Genomic DNA, 16,718 nt, shown 5'->3' with positions numbered 1-16,718 from the left:
CGACAAATAAATCTGCAAATATGATGTTTTTCAGGTTTTTGTAGTCTTTTAATCGTTTTTTTTATAGTGTTATTTTGCATGGCGTGTCTACTTATAACAAAAAAATATATATATATATATATTTATGCTTGGATATGATACTGTTCGATTAAATTACTAGTTAATCCCCATTTATTCCAAAAATATAATTTTTAATATTTCCAAAATACCCATGGTAATTTACCGGAAAGTTTCCATACATTTACCGGAAATTGTCCACCCCTTTGCAACCCTAGATCTGATATATATGATATATATATAATATGATATATATATATAATATATATATATATATATATATATGATATATATATATGATATACATATATATGATATATATATATGATATATGTATGATATATATATATGATATATGTATGATATATATATATGATATATGTATGATATATATATATGATATATGTAAATATGATATATATATATATATATATATAATTATATATATATATATATAATATATATATATATATAATATATATATATATTATATATATATATATATATAATATATATATATATATATATAATATATATAGATATATATATATATTATATAGATATAGATATATATATATAGATATATAATAAATATATATATATATATATATATATATATATCTGACTGAGATCAAACATATTTTACTGCAGCTGGGAAAGGGAGATGACGATGTGTGACGACGACTAGTGGTGAATACATATTGGTTACATAAATCTGTATATATATTGCCTTCATCTCCAAAAAAGGAGAGACACTAGAAACAGAAATCTGGACAGTAAGAGTGCGCTCTTTCCAATCGTCTATGATTCAGTTTCAGGAATAACCTCATCCTCACACCCCTGATGGGTCAGACTGTGAAATGAAATGATAAGACAGGTGTCTCAACCCCCCACGGACACTCAAGATCCAGTTCCCCTAATCAATACAGAGTAAAAGCACTGCAGCGAGGTCAGGTGTGCTGATCGAAGGCAGAGTATTTTAGGCATACATTTCGAATTGTAAAATGTGATATTGTCCTCTGCAGCAGCTAGGGACGGGACAGTACCATTCTCTCACGGTACGGAACGTACCACAGTATAAACTGTACAGCCACAAAGCTACGGGAGAGTAAACAAAAATATAGATAACTAAAATAGTGCTAAATCTAATTGAAGTGCAAATTAAGAAGTATAAAGTATAGTTTCATTATACAATGACCAAAGAAAAATATGAATCAACAAATTCCTCCTTATAATAAACTGTTCACAATAAACAGAATACGGTACTACTAATGAGCTTAAAGTACAAGACATGTAAACTAGATACTGGGGTAATAGCTTAAAACATAAAATAACAAATTCCACCTAATAATAAAACCGTTCACAATGAACAGGACACAATACATCTGTAGTGTTAACTGCAGAAACAAACAAGACACTTGGGTTGTAGCTTCTACCCTTGCCTCATCAAGTTATTTTACAGAAAGATTAACCTATCGATGTTCTCAGGCTTCAAGAAGGCTTTGAGATGACGTTGCAGGTCATGCAGAGGACATGCTGACACTCCTAGTTCACTAAATAATGGTAGCGCCACCCGCTGTAGAAACAGTGTAATGCGTGCAATAATGAGTTTGTTTTCTACGCCATGGTTCATTTAGTGGAGCGGTAGACCCACGGTATTCCAACCCCTCTCTAATAACAGCCGGAAAATAATAAAGAAGCAGCCAAGGGAAATAACCTAATAACTCAGGAGAATGGGAGGAGAATTATTTTGCTAGTGTGAATGTGATGCAGCCAGGAGACTTTAGAACATGATCTGTATACCAAGGGCTTATGGTCCTTGACTTGGAGGGGAAGCAACATTTATTGAGTTGCCCACACGAACACCCACGCACACACAAAAATACAAACCCACACCCCCTCAACGCACGCACACACAAACTAAAAGACACAGGCTACTTAAAAAAAAACACCTGCAAACTTCTTCCAAACACACAGGCATGCACACTTCTCCTAAACACACACACACACACACACACACACACACACACCACACACACACACACACCACACACACACACACACCCACACACACACACACACACACACACACACACACACACACACACACAGCCAGCCAGCCAGCCAGCCAGCCAGCCAGCCAGCCAGCCAGCCAGCCCTAGCGGGCACGAGCCCTGCAGGAAGAAGCAGCCAGTCTGAGACAACAACAACACATTCAGCCAGCGATGGCTCACACTGAAGCGGTAGGCTGATGGTGATGTCACTCAGACATCTGCTGCATTCTCCATGTTATCGTGTTAGCATTGACGAGGAGCAACGGAGCAGCAACAGTACACCAATGTGATGAGTCCCCGGAACCCTCTAGGAATCAAGCCACAGACACAGACACTGCCCACTTCTGCAGTAGGAGGGGCCTGTGCACATGATTTGAGTCGGAAAGAATAAACCAAATCAAATCATGTGCACAGGCCCCTCCCACTTATGAAGTGGGAGGGGCCTGTGCACATGATTGTACTTGGTTTTACCGTGACTGGAAACCAGTTCTGACACACATGTCAATGGTCCAGAACCAGATGTAGCCTGATCCAAGGTTATTCATTGTCTAATGTCTGGTTTAAACGGAAAAACGTGGATGACTGATATCTGGGGAATCTTGGTACCTCTGTACCTTGCTTGTTAGATACTGACGTCATGTGACCTTGTCTAGTCTGTGGCCACAGAGAGGTGCTGTCTAATCATTTAAATATGACCCCTCCATCATTTCTCTTTACAGGCCTATAACCTTTGTCTGATTTCCGTCCAAAATGTGCCTCAACTTGGGATTTAACAGTTAAACGGCAGCTGAGGCAGCACAGATTTGGCTTCCAAGCCATACTGCAAATGTGTTGCCTTTCTTTACCATCATGCAAAAGATGAAATTTATGAGAGTTCAAAAATGAGAAGCAGTGTGAGGGTTTGTGGTGAATTAGAGGAAGAGCAAAAGGCAATCTGGTCAGGAAGAAAATGAAGATACATTGAAGGCCTGTTCCACATTGTAATAGCGCTGCTGTTTAATGACCTAGAAATACAAACTGTCCAAGCACTTATGTAAGGGCCAAAAGGCCATTAGCAAGTTTGTGCTACTATGCACACAGACGCTAGCGCAGCATCTAGCCAGCCCGCTGCAGAGTGCTTCAGAACTATTAGTGTGTCTGTTGTAAAACTGGACAGGGGAGCACCAAATCCCTCCCCTGGCCAAGGGAATACAGCACACTCACACTGTTTCCCAGCATCGGCTGGAGGTGAGGCCAAAATGGTTTAAATATGACATTGTATTAACCACATGTGTACATCGTACAGGGTTAGTCTTTTCATTATGTTGACGAAACCACTGCAGAACAATATATATATTTATAAAGAATGAGAGAGAGTGAGAGTGAGAGAGTGAGAGTGAGAGTGAGAGTGAGAGTGAGAGTGAGAGAGAGACAATGCAGTCAGACATAATGTATAGTTCAAAGAGCTAAGGATAAGCACGCTAAACGCCATAAACAAATATTGATCAAATTTTGTGCCACGCTAAACAATAAATATTTTTATTATATAAGGGTCATAACTTATTCATGATGATACAGTGAGTTAGACAGGAAGGTATGGGAGAGAGAGAGGGTTGGACATGCAGCAAAGGACCTCAGGCAGGAATCCAACCCGGGTCGCTGCAGTAAGGACTGAGCCTTAGTGGTACGCGGAGCCCCCGGGTGGAGCGCCCACACCCAACCATATTGATACGAACCACCCAATAACAGATGGGCCTAACATAACCAAAAACCTCTACAAATAGATGTTGTCCTTCAAATAAACAAGTTAAAATGTATTTTAAGAAAAATAAACCCGTTCAAAGTAGGCAAGCCGGGGTATTTGACGGTCTTTTTTAAATCCTCCGATGGGTTCAGGAATGGATTTTCAAACCAAATATTTAACCGACTTTCACTTTTCCTGAAGCAGTTCAGATTAGCGATGGTCTCCCATGTGAAATGGATTGGGTTTAATATTCAGTCAGCGTGTTAGCCTGAGGAAACAGAACAGACTGAGAGAAAGCAGACCACCACATGATCCTCCCAGCTACCTTTCCCACTTAATACACATCTACTATAGTACAGGCCAGTACACGTCTACTGTAATACCCACCAACTGCATTATAGGCAAATACACATATACTATACTTAACACTAACACATCTACTGTAGTATAGGCCAGTAAACATCTTCTGTAATACAGGCCAGTACATATACTGTACAAACCAGTACACATCAAGTGTAGTACAGGCCAGTACATATCTAGTGTACTACAGGTAAGTACACATCTAGTGTAGTACAGAGGGTACACATCTAGTGTAGTACAGGTCAGTACACATCTAGTGTAGTACTGGTCAGTACACATCTAATGTGGTAAAGGCCAGTACATCTATTGTTGTACAGGCCAATACACATCTAAATTAGTACACACCAACATATCTACTGTAGTATAGGCAAATACACATCTAGTGTAGTTAACACAACACATCTACTGTACTACGTCCAACACATCAACTATAGTACATGCCGACACATATACAGAAGTAAACACCAATACACCAGAAAAATATACCCCCCACACACACACACACACACACACACACACACACACACTATTTGCCAATGAGGTTCTCTATCGTTTCTCCGATTGATATCAGTGCTTTCATCATCCCTTGATCCATCGTCTGTCTGCCTCAGTCTCTCATGTTGCTCTCCCTCTCCCTATACCTCCCTCCCCCTCCCCCTCTCTCGCTGTCTTTCCCTCCCCTTCCCCCCTCCCTATATCTCTGTGCCTCCCTATATCTCTCCCTCCCTCCACCTCCTCTCTCCCTCTCTCCCCCCCCCCCACCTCCTCTCTTGTTTGCGTCATTGCCCTCCAGTCCCTCACAGGGGAAGCATGTGGCGTGCAGCCATTTGGAAACATAACTCAGAACAGATCTGAGAGAGAAGGACCACGGCACCGCACAACAACACATACAGACGGATACAAAAGATTAGACCAACAACATAACTCTAGCCTTTGTGTATATGTCTGAACAGAGAAAAAGATCCTACCTCGTGCAGGATGGAATGCACAGAATAGAGCAGAAAATAACAGAGCTTTGTTGGCTCTGTGCAAACCAAAAATGTACATGCAAAACATAACAACGGCCCCTAGCTACAACCACCCATTTGTGACCCACAACAAACACGTACATTTCCTCAGCAGTGAGGGCTAATCCCCCGAACAAACAAAAGACAGGGAAAGTGCCATCTTGTTTTAGGTGGACGGCTGAACGGTTCAGGGTACGGAACACAATTAAAACCAAACCGGGCTCCTTTCGTTCTCCGAGCGCGGCGGTGGGGAATGCCATTGTCTGGGCACAGCCTTAATTGTATTATCGGGCGCCGCATCCCGTTTGATGCACGCACAAAAGCGCAATTTAATAAGTTGGCCGGGGGAAACTCGGTTGTCTGCGTGCCAGTGACCTACTTAAGAGTCACCCAGAGGCGACCAGACTTCCAAACTAGCCTTAATTACCGCACAGTGTCCCCCATGCACCGGGACATCATGCCAGGGGAAAGCGCTCGCGAGATCTGGCCGCACTATTTCAGTCACCGCGGCACAGCTGCTTATTCCACGTGGGATTATGGACAGGCCAGGACGCCTGCACAGCTCTTCCCAATAAGGGTCTGCGTTAGCGTGGCGTAGACTAGTGTACGTGTGCGAGTGTGTGTATGCGTGTTAGGTGGACGTTGGTTTGTGCACGTATTGAACCCCCGACTAACGACGAATCCAGCAATGGAGGATGAAGCGCAGGGATTCCCCTAGGCGGTGGCACTACCGCGACCCGGCAGGCACACAGTCGGAATCAGATGAACCATGAACCACTGCTGCCTGTCCGCATACCAGAGGGGCCTCTTCATGGGGAGACAGACCTGCTATTAATCTACCCCCGCAGCCCGCCACCGAAACAGTCCGGAGTGAGGGGGCAGGCAGGGGGGGTCGACTCAACAACACATTCGGTTTGCCAAGAGCACGCCCAATGTGGAAGAATTAGAGTAGAGATAATAACGTGTGAATAACATGGATGCTGTGGGATCCACTCTCGCAACACGTTGTGAAACCTCTTGATCAAGAGGTATCACAACGTGTTGCGGGAGTGGATCCCACAGCATCGGCCATGTAATTCACACGTTATTATCTCTACTCTAATTCTTTCCCCCGGTGTCTACAATGAATCACAACAGAGAACTATACTGTCCGTCCCATCACGTTCTGCTTCTCTAGGAACCGGAGCCCAGATCTGCCCCCCACCGGGGGGGGGGGCTACGACACTGTAGTGCACTAGTGACTGATACACTCGGTCAGACGCAAGACAGACGCCAACACCCGACGCTTAACACTGCCGGCGACCCGGCGATAGGCCGTCAGCTAGTATAGGCCCTCACCCAGGGTCAGGGTTTAGTGTCCTCTCACTATAGCAGGAAGACAACGGGAACTAAATAGGGGATTAGTTCCATGTCATAATTAAGGAGATAACAGCGTATGGATTTCTAAATTAATTTGTTAGCAGCATCACATTGCAGCAACCTTATAGGATGAGGCATGGCCAGCTTATAGCGCCATGTTAGTCGAGTGACTCACTCAGCCTACTTAAGTTTGATTGGGGTTAGCATGTGTAATAATTAAAGGGAGATTACAGTTTGGATTGGTTAATTCCTTTATTATATTCTCTCGATCTCTGTTGTTGTAGCATGGCTAGCTCATTCATCAGTCTGTTCGTCCACTCTATAACATAACAGTGTAGGTACCTGCTTGGCCTACTTTAGTTTGATAGTGTACAGCACTTTGTGATAATTAAGTTAGGGGGTTCTGACTGGAAGGACATGACAGAGTTTTGCTTGCTTAATTAAATTACTTCCACTTAAAATCGCTCTCAAACTTTAAGAGGATGTAGCATTGAAAGTTCACAGCGGCATAGGAAAGACTTTGCTAAGTCTGTACGTCAGAACCGTCTAGTTACTCGCCTCGCCTACTTTAGTGTGTTTTGGAATTGACAGAATGGCAGGAGAAAGAGAGAGACTGAGAGAGCGATTGCTTGCTCCGTAAAAAATAAATGAAAAGAGGATTAAGGACTATTTCGGGGCTGGAATGCCTAAAAACCATGACAACATCAACATATTTGACAACGTTTGACACGTGATGCGTTTCCTGTGGCAGATCACTGGATGCACTCTGGGAGCTCAGCTGACCTCATTTCCTGTTGTGCTGAACCACACAAGTTACTAGAGCGAGGGGACAGGAGGGCAGCCGGCCAATAGGAGGAGCCGAATCGGACCATCACTTCCCTTCAGTCCTTCTGACCTCAAGAGAAATTCCTTGACCTGCTCCGACCCGTTCTCTAAACAAAGTTCAATCATTTTGATGGAGAAGAGGAAAAACCCTGGGCAGATTTTCTGAGATCCTTAGGAGCTGCCGTCAGCCCTTTGAGGGCGCCCGCGGTCTCCATTCATTCATGAGTTCTGGATGCAAGGCAAGGAAAACTAAATGCCCTCGACGGAAAACCTTCCTCCTACCATCAATAAGCAAAAATATAAACAGTTTGTGTTCAGAAGAAGTCCCAGCATGGACTCTGTCTCTGTGTGTAATCCATCTCCTGGAACTTGAGTTGCGGGAGGATATATGCACGTGAATACGTCGGTGTGCATGTGAATTAGTGAGTGCTTGCACATGCGCTCATAACAAGTTACCCGCCACCATACTTTATCAAAAAAACAAAGGTGTTAGAGGCAAGTCAGTTCTAGGAGTTTTTTGTACCTCTGTGCGTGTGGATGTGTGGATGTGTGTGCATGCAACGCATGTTCAGTGAGCTCTGTAATGGCCCTGGCTGTGCCCACTGAGCCAGATGGAGAGAGCCCCGAAACCCAGCCCGCTGCAGCCCACAACAAGAGGAGCCAGAGACATCCACCACCAGCTATGGTAGAGCGAGAGAGATTGGGCAAGGGTGAGCTAGGGTTAGTGCGAGAAAGAGATAGAGAGGCTGACCCAACAAGATCAGTTCTCACATTATAAATGAGATATAACTATATATACGTATACTGAATGCATCAGACCATATTATATTGAAGGAAAGGGACAATTTTGTTCTTACACTTAGTATTTAGCCGTTAAAAGCCTGACACCGAATCAATATTATATTTCCCGAAGCAGTATCGGTTTGTATATTTGAGGGGCCGACATCATTGATCGATTACGTTGACTAATCATGACGCAAAAAATGACTCCATTTTCAATGTCAACAGTCAACAGTCATAGCTGTAGAGTATTTATACTTTATACCGGATTATATTTCAGGAAGACACTCTTCAACCCCTGTATCTCTCATATCCAATATGCATATTCAATATAATTCACATTTTTTGACAATTACTGTCAACCAATAATGAATTAGTGATTATTAATAAATATGTCACTACTTAATCAACTATCAGAATAACAGTTTATACAAGTTAGTCGCAGCCCGAACATAATTATTTACATCGCTTGTTGATAGATTAAGGTTCCATCACCATGCAAAGTGCCATCATTGCTCTGAAAATCCAATATTTGATACCATGACCGACCGTACCGAGGAGCACAGATGAGTCATTTTCAAAAAGATGGCTGCCACTGACGTGTCACTCGTTCACTGCTGTGATTAATTGTAGATCTATCCAAATGCGTCCAGAGGCATTTGGTTTTGCGCCCGTCATAACCGAAAATAATGGAGCATGAACTGAGAAGTTCCAGACGTGTACGCATTCCTCAATTGGCCTGGCGATTACAGGCAACCAAGAGGAGGCCCAATGGTCCTTTGAATCCGGGGGCAGGACCCGGTTCCATGAACACTGGTGTGAGTTCACAAGGACAGGACACCAGAGTCTAGGAGACAATCAATATAATCCAGTAGATCACTGCTGCTGCATTAAAAAAGAAACAGCTTCTGCATTGCAGATGGGGCTCTTGCTTAATAGGCCATTTCGCCAGTCCAGGACCAGAGGATTCACAGCAGTCAAGCCCCCGCTAGTACCCAACACACACACACACACACACACACACACACACACACACACACACACACACACACACACACACACAGACTTTGCTAAGTCTGTACGTCAGAACCGTCCAGTTACTCGCCTCGCCTACTTTAGTGTGTTTTGGAATTGACAGAATGGCAGGAGAAAGAGAGAGACTGAGAGAGCGATTTGCTTGCTCCGTAAAAAATAAATGAAAAGAGGATTAACTAAGCGAGGACTATTGCGGGGCTGGAATGCCTAAAAACCATGACAACATCAACATATTTGACAACGTTTGACACGTGATGCGTTTCCTGTGGCAGATCACTGGATGCACTCTGGGAGCTCAGCTGACCTCATTTCCTGTTGTGCTGAACCACACAAGTTACTAGAGCGAGGGGACAGGAGGGCAGCCGGCCAATAGGAGGAGCCGAATCGGACCATCACTTCAGTCCTTCTGACCTCAAGAGAAATTCCTTGACCTGCTCCGACCCGTTCTCTAAACAAAGTTCGATCATTTTGATGGAGAAGAGGAAAAACCCTGGGCAGATTTTCTGAGATCCTTAGGAGCTGCCGTCAGCCCTTTGAGGGCGCCCGCGGTCTCCATTCATTCATGAGTTCTGGATGCAAGGCAAGGAAAACTAAATGCCCTCGACGGAAAACCTTCCTCCTACCATCAATAAGCAAAAATATAAACAGTTTGTGTTCAGAAGAAGTCCCAGCATGGACTCTGTCTCTGTGTGTAATCCATCTCCTGGAACTTGAGTTGCGGGAGGATATATGCACGTGAATACGTCGGTGTGCATGTGAATTAGTGAGTGCTTGCACATGCGCTCATAACAAGTTACCCGCCACCATACTTTATCAAAAAAACAAAGGTGTTAGAGGCAAGTCAGTTCTAGGAGTTTTTTGTACCTCTGTGCGTGTGGATGTGTGGATGTGTGTGCATGCAACGCATGTTCAGTGAGCTCTGTAATGGCCCTGGCTGTGCCCACTGAGCCAGATGGAGAGAGCCCCGAAACCCAGCCCGCTGCAGCCCACAACAAGAGGAGCCAGAGACATCCACCACCAGCTATGGTAGAGCGAGAGAGATTGGGCAAGGGTGAGCTAGGGTTAGTGCGAGAAAGAGATAGAGAGGCTGACCCAACAAGATCAGTTCTCACATTATAAATGAGATATAACTATATATACGTATACTGAATGCATCAGACCATATTATATTGAAGGAAAGGGACAATTTTGTTCTTACACTTAGTATTTAGCCGTTAAAAGCCTGACACCGAATCAATATTATATTTCCCGAAGCAGTATCGGTTTGTATATTTGAGGGGCCGACATCATTGATCGATTACGTTGACTAATCATGACGCAAAAAATGACTCCATTTTCAATGTCAACAGTCAACAGTCATAGCTGTAGAGTATTTATACTTTATACCGGATTATATTTCAGGAAGACACTCTTCAACCCCTGTATCTCTCATATCCAATATGCATATTCAATATAATTCACATTTGTTGACAATTAATGTCAACCAATAATGAATTAGTGATTATTAATAAATATGTCACTACTTAATCAACTATCAGAATAACAGTTTATACAAGTTAGTCGCAGCCCGAACATAATTATTTACATCGCTTGTTGATAGATTAAGGTTCCATCACCATGCAAAGTGCCATCATTGCTCTGAAAATCCAATATTTGATACCATGACCGACCGTACCGAGGAGCACAGATGAGTCATTTTCAAAAAGATGGCTGCCACTGACGTGTCACTCGTTCACTGCTGTGATTAATTGTAGATCTATCCAAATGCGTCCAGAGGCATTTGGTTTTGCGCCCGTCAATAACCGAAAATGATGGAGCATGAACTGAGAAGTTCCAGACGTGTACGCATTCCTCAATTGGCCTGGCGATTACAGGCAACCAAGAGGAGGCCCAATGGTCCTTTGAATCCGGGGGCAGGACCCGGTTCCATGAACACTGGTGTGAGTTCACAAGGACAGGACACCAGAGTCTAGGAGACAATCAATATAATCCAGTAGATCACTGCTGCTGCATTAAAAAAGAAACAGCTTCTGCATTGCAGGTGGGGCTCTTGCTTAATAGGCCATTTCGCCAGTCCAGGACCAGAGGATTCACAGCAGTCAAGCCCCCGCTAGTACCCAACACACACACACACACACACACACACACACACACACACACACACACACACACACACACACACACACACACACACACACACACACACACACACACACACACACACACACACAGCGGGTCGACTACAGCCAACGCTAGACCTTTAAGGGGCCTCATGAATAATTCAACCGAGGCACTCGATCAGTGGTCAAACAGCATGTTTGCTCTTCCATATGCATCGCGAGACAGCAGGCTGCAATAAAAAAGCTATGACTGGCTCAAAACACTGCTGATGCTGAACCCGCCCCCCTACCGGCGCCGTCCCATGAGTTCCTACTGATGGCCCCACTACAGCCTATAAACCCAGGGAGGGGGGCCGCGACCTGGGTCTCTCCCCCTCCCCCTCCCCCTCTGGGTCCAGGCAGAGCTCAGGAGGAAGCCTTGGGGTTAGGTATCACCATATTTTGTCAACATGGTACCAAAGGCAGTAAGAAAAATAAGCTCTATTGAGACCAGCAAAATAATACAATATGTATTTTGAGACCTTATCTTTGCCCAGGCTCTGATACGTTCTTCAGAATGGTCCTCAATGCAATGAAAAGGTTGGTGTGTATATTTTTTACAAAACAATCCATTGACTGTTTCTGAATAACTCTAGACTGTTGTGACCAACCCTAGCCTCACCCTGGGATTCCTTTGAAATGTCTTCCGAAAGAGGAAGTTCTGAGAGAGTGGTAATGCATTCGCCCCACAGTCGGTCGTCCAACTCTATGAGGCCCGGTTGCATGCTGGGACACATAAACAATTGATCATCTCTTCTCATCTCTGGATCCATGGCCGCGGACCAACATACAGATGTACAATTGTATTGCTCCACACGGAAGAGGAAATTGTGTGTGTGTGTGTGTATGTATGCACGCATGCATATATATATATATGTATGTGGGACTGCTTACATGCATGTATATTTCGGCCTGTGTACATGTGTGTGTTTTTGCATGTGGTGTGCATGCCTTTGATCCAGAGGAAGGGCTTATATGTAGATCCCTATTCGAATCAGACACTTCCCTAACCTCTGTGTGCTCGGGTTCTGCTTATACGACCACTAATCAGACAGCAGTAGAAACCAGGGAGAGTGGGAGGGAAGCAACGGTGGTGGAGGAGGGGGGGTGTTTTCAACAGCTGATCCTGCACCACAAACCCACAGTGTGCATGTGACAAACATATATAGAAAAACAAACACACACAAAGAGCGTGAGAATGACAGAGAAAGAGAGACAAAGAAAGCAAAAGGGTCAAAAGACATAAAGACAGCGACAGACAGTGAGAGAGAAACATAAAGAGGGAGAGAGTGTTGGAGAGACAGACAGAGAACTCTACAGTATGTGGTGTGAGGCAGGGTGTTACCTTCTGTAGACTAGTGGGGTTCAGCTGGGTCTTGTCTATGATCTTCACAGCCACCTGGGGGGGGGGGGGGAGGAGGAGAAGAGAGAGAGAGAGAGAGAGAGAGAGAGAGAGAGAGAGAGAGAGAGAGAGAGAGAGAGAGAGAGAGAGAGAGAGAGAGAGAGAGAGAGAGAGAGAGAGAGAGAGAGAGAGAGAGAGAGAGAGAGAGAGAGAGAGAGAGAGAGAGAGAGAGAGAGAGAGAGAGAGAGAGAGAGAGAGAGAGAGAGAGAGAGAGAGAGAGAGAGAGAGAGAGAGAGAGAGAGAGAGACACATGAAAGAAAAAGTTAGAAGCCAAAACGGATAATCCATTTGCCTTTCTCTGGTTTGTGCAGTAAACACACCACACAGCCTCGGGGCCGTACAGCAGTGCGTCCTCATTATTTTACATCCAACAGTTAGAAAAAAAACTAAATGAAAACCCTGGTACAGGCAGCCGGCCAGTCTTTCATAACTGGAGCTTTGATTTGCAGCTGTTGAAAACAAAATGTGTGTAAAATCATTGTGAATAACTAGGAGTTGTCTCACTCTCTCACACACACACACACACACATACACAAAGTGGCAGCAAAAACAGAGTCATTCGCTGTGATTCCATAGGACCCATGGTTGCTAGTTAACTGATTTGCTAGCCGACTGGCATGCAACTCTCCCCTCCGCCCGACAGCAGAGCCAATGTGCTGTGATTCTGAGAGCTCAGCACACTAGAAGGCCCTCGGTGCCAGCCCCTCACCCTCTCTTAGTACATTGAGCTGATCAATTATGTCTATAAGCAGCTGATTAAGCATCTTTTCTATACCCGTGCCAGAAATGTTCGCCTAACTGTGACTGCATACAACGATACAGTTGGCGCTCATTTTAATAAAACTATAAATCCATCACTGCAAATTAAATTGGGGAAGCCACGACTCAATGTCTTTTTTTGTGTGCTACATCATCATACACAGACATACGGCTTGATAAGCCCACACAACATGGCCGCCACGCCTCTAGTGAAACAAAAATCCCACATATGGCAGCCATCCAAGCCGACGCTATGAATCTCATAGCGTTTGCGATCATAAAACCATTACCATGAGACAGGGGAGATATTAGTAACGAGAGCGCCACTGGAGCAACTACACGCTCGTTACGGCTTAATTAAAACAGTAAGCTAATAAGCCCGCGTGAACGGATATCTCTGGTTGTATCCTGTGGCCCTTTAAAAGCGGCCCTCAGCTGAGGTGGAGGAGAATGCGGAGTCACAGCATCCTGCGATTGGTGGAACTGCTATAAGAACAACAAGGGGGTTCTCCAAACCCGCCCCGCATCCCTGCAGCGCAACCCCACTCTAAGGCAGACGTTGGGGGTGCCACTCATCTCCTGTACACCCCGAGTAGAAACAAGGTGGATACAATAAGAAATATGTGGACAAAAGCACATAGGCTACTGCACTATACATCAAAGACAGGTACAGATCATGCAGAGGATGAAGAGTATAGGGAAAAGGAAGTAAGAAAGAGAAAGAGAGGAAGAGAAAGAGGAAGAATGTGAGGGAAAGAGGAAGAGAGCGGAAAAAGTCTGAGCAAGCAAAGGAAGGAGAAAGAGTAAGCAAGCAAGCAATAGAAAGAGAAAGGGGAGAGAGAGAGAGAGCGAGAGAGAGATGGCGGGTGAGCAAGAGAGATGGCACCACACCTAGAGACAGCGTGAGAGAATAAAGGGGAGAGAGTGACAGAGGGGGAGACGGAGACAGACAGAGAGAGCGAGAGAGAGAGAGCGAGAGAGATGCCACGTGAGAGAGCGAGAGAGAGGGAGGGAGAGAGATGCTCTTGTGTATTGCAGACATTATGCAGTTATCGTCTATTTGTGGCCAGGATGAGGTGGGCAGGTGCATGGACAGAACTCCCTCCCCCTGTGGAGAACTAGCCCTTGGCCTGTACGCTGTGCTTGTCTTCACACCGTACCGTACATCACATTCACTCTCCTCAGAGTGGACATGACCGTGTAGCGCTTTCTGTCGTGCTCTGCGTGATTGTCAGACAGTTGCGTGAGTCTGAAGTACGAAATCTGAAGAAAACCCTCTCCTCCACTTGGGGGTGTGAGGGGCTGATGCAAGCTGGGTGTGGCTAGCGGGACTGAAACTGAGCTGCGGTTATGAGTGTGATCCTCGGCATACGTGTTTAAGTGTGTATGTGTGCGTTCGTTCCCCCCCCCCCCCCCCGCGCTTGGGGTAATTTATTTAACGATAAATAATTTAGATCCACAGTGACAGAAGGGCATCCCTGTTAATTATTCACGACTATACGTTCCATGCTTATGTGACAGGACCGACACACACCCACACACGTGATGCACACACGCAAGCGCATACGTCCACATAAACACACGCGTGGACGCTGGGAAGGACAACAGGAAGTCTGTGGTGGAGGGCTCTACCCGCGTGTTCATCTGTATTCCTCGTCACGGCACGCAGCGAGGACAGCGAGCCAGGGTCAAGGTCATTCAATACAACGAGCAGCGGCTTCAATAGTGATACAAACTATGTGTTCATTTTTTTTCTGCCTACATTCCTCCCCTAAACACAATAAATATTCAATAAATAAGTAAATGAATAACAGTATTGATGAAATGACAAAGCATCTTGAAATGAGGAAAGTAACAAGCGTGAGGCATACAAGTTAAATAGCCCAGATGGGATCAGTGCTGGCTTCAGACCCATTACTAGTTAGTACAGGTTAATCGTCTTCTTCTAATAATTGAAAAACATGTATACTGCCTAGCTCAAGGTGTGTGTGCGTGCGTGCGTGTGTGTGAAATCAAGGGCTATTAAGAACATAAAGGAGAATGCCATTCAGGAGATCCCAGTTCGTATCCAGGTCTGCTTTATTAGCTTTTTGCCAATCCCCATCCATAAGCATATGCTAACCCCAGTCTGTACGACTTTTGCTTAACTGGTCTTCAAGCATTGTGCCTAACTGGTCTGTAAGCCTTGTGCTAACCCCAGTTTGTACGCATTGTGGTTGACCCATCAGCATTAGCGCCATGTCCCTGTTTTGCCCCCCACCTGTTTTCTCTGACTCACAGCAATGCCTGTGCATTCTGATGAACCAGCAAGGGCAAGCGAACACATTACATCAGTGCCTGACCTTCCCAGCGAAAAAGTAGGCAGTAGCCGGTAACCCACACACCCCCAGCCCACCCAACCAGCATTAAAACAGGAATCACATAGAGGAGATCCAGCTAACTCAGGGATCCTGCTGTGCAGCGTGACTAGGGATATTATTATTAGGTGTAACTTGATTAGATAAGAGGGTGTGAGAGTACAGATACGCTAGAAGTGCCGCAGAAGCACCCAGGCTGCAGAGACCAGCTCCTGGCTCTCAGACCCTGCCAGAGGGAGAGAGACCAGCGCCTGATTCTCAGACCCTGCCAGAGGGAAAGAGACCAGCTCCTGGCTCTCAGACCCTGCCAGAGGGAGAGACACCAGCGCCTGATTCTCAGACCCTGTCAGGGGGGAGAGAGACCAGCTCCTGGCTCTCAGACCCTGCCAGGGGAAGAGAGACCAGCTCCTGATTCCCAGACCCTGCCAGAGGGAGAGAGACCAGCGCCTGATTCTCAGACCCTGTCAGGGGGGAGAGAGACCAGCTCCTGATTCTCAGACCCTGCCAGGGGGATAGGGACCAGCGTCTCTTGCTCTCAAACCGTGCAAGAGGGAGAGAGACCAGCGCCATGTTCCCAGAGCCTGCCAGGGAAAGAGAGACCAGCACCAGAGTCTCAGCCCCAGCGAGGGGGAGAGAGACCAGTAACTGGTTCTCAGACCCTGCCAGGGTGAGAGAGACCAGTAACTGGTTCTCAGACCCTGCCAGGGGGAGAGAGACCAGTAACTGGTTCTCAGACCCTGCCAGCGGGAGAGAGACCAGTAACTGGTTCTCAGACCCTGCCAGCGGGAGAGAGACCAGTAACTGGTTCTCAGACCCTGCCAGCGGGAGGGACCAGTAACTG

At 45.4% G+C, this 16,718-nt stretch overlaps 1 protein-coding gene across 5 annotated transcripts in view; it reads right to left on the bottom strand.

Moving 5' to 3' along the window:
- Nucleotides 1-16,718, bottom strand: part of mark1 (MAP/microtubule affinity-regulating kinase 1) — a 35,439-nt gene that overhangs the window by 14,332 nt on the left and 4,389 nt on the right. For all 5 annotated transcript variants that reach the window (XM_056609233.1, XM_056609234.1, XM_056609236.1 and 2 more), the window contains exon 3: nt 12,705-12,758. In XM_056609233.1, coding sequence (XP_056465208.1) covers nt 12,705-12,758 — 54 coding nt within the window. The remainder of the gene's footprint in view (nt 1-12,704; nt 12,759-16,718) is intronic.

Source organism: Gadus chalcogrammus, chromosome 15 (genome assembly GCF_026213295.1).
Source record: "Gadus chalcogrammus isolate NIFS_2021 chromosome 15, NIFS_Gcha_1.0, whole genome shotgun sequence".
Lineage (NCBI taxonomy): Eukaryota > Metazoa > Chordata > Actinopteri > Gadiformes > Gadidae > Gadus > Gadus chalcogrammus.
This window is presented reverse-complemented; position numbering and strand designations above follow the sequence as displayed.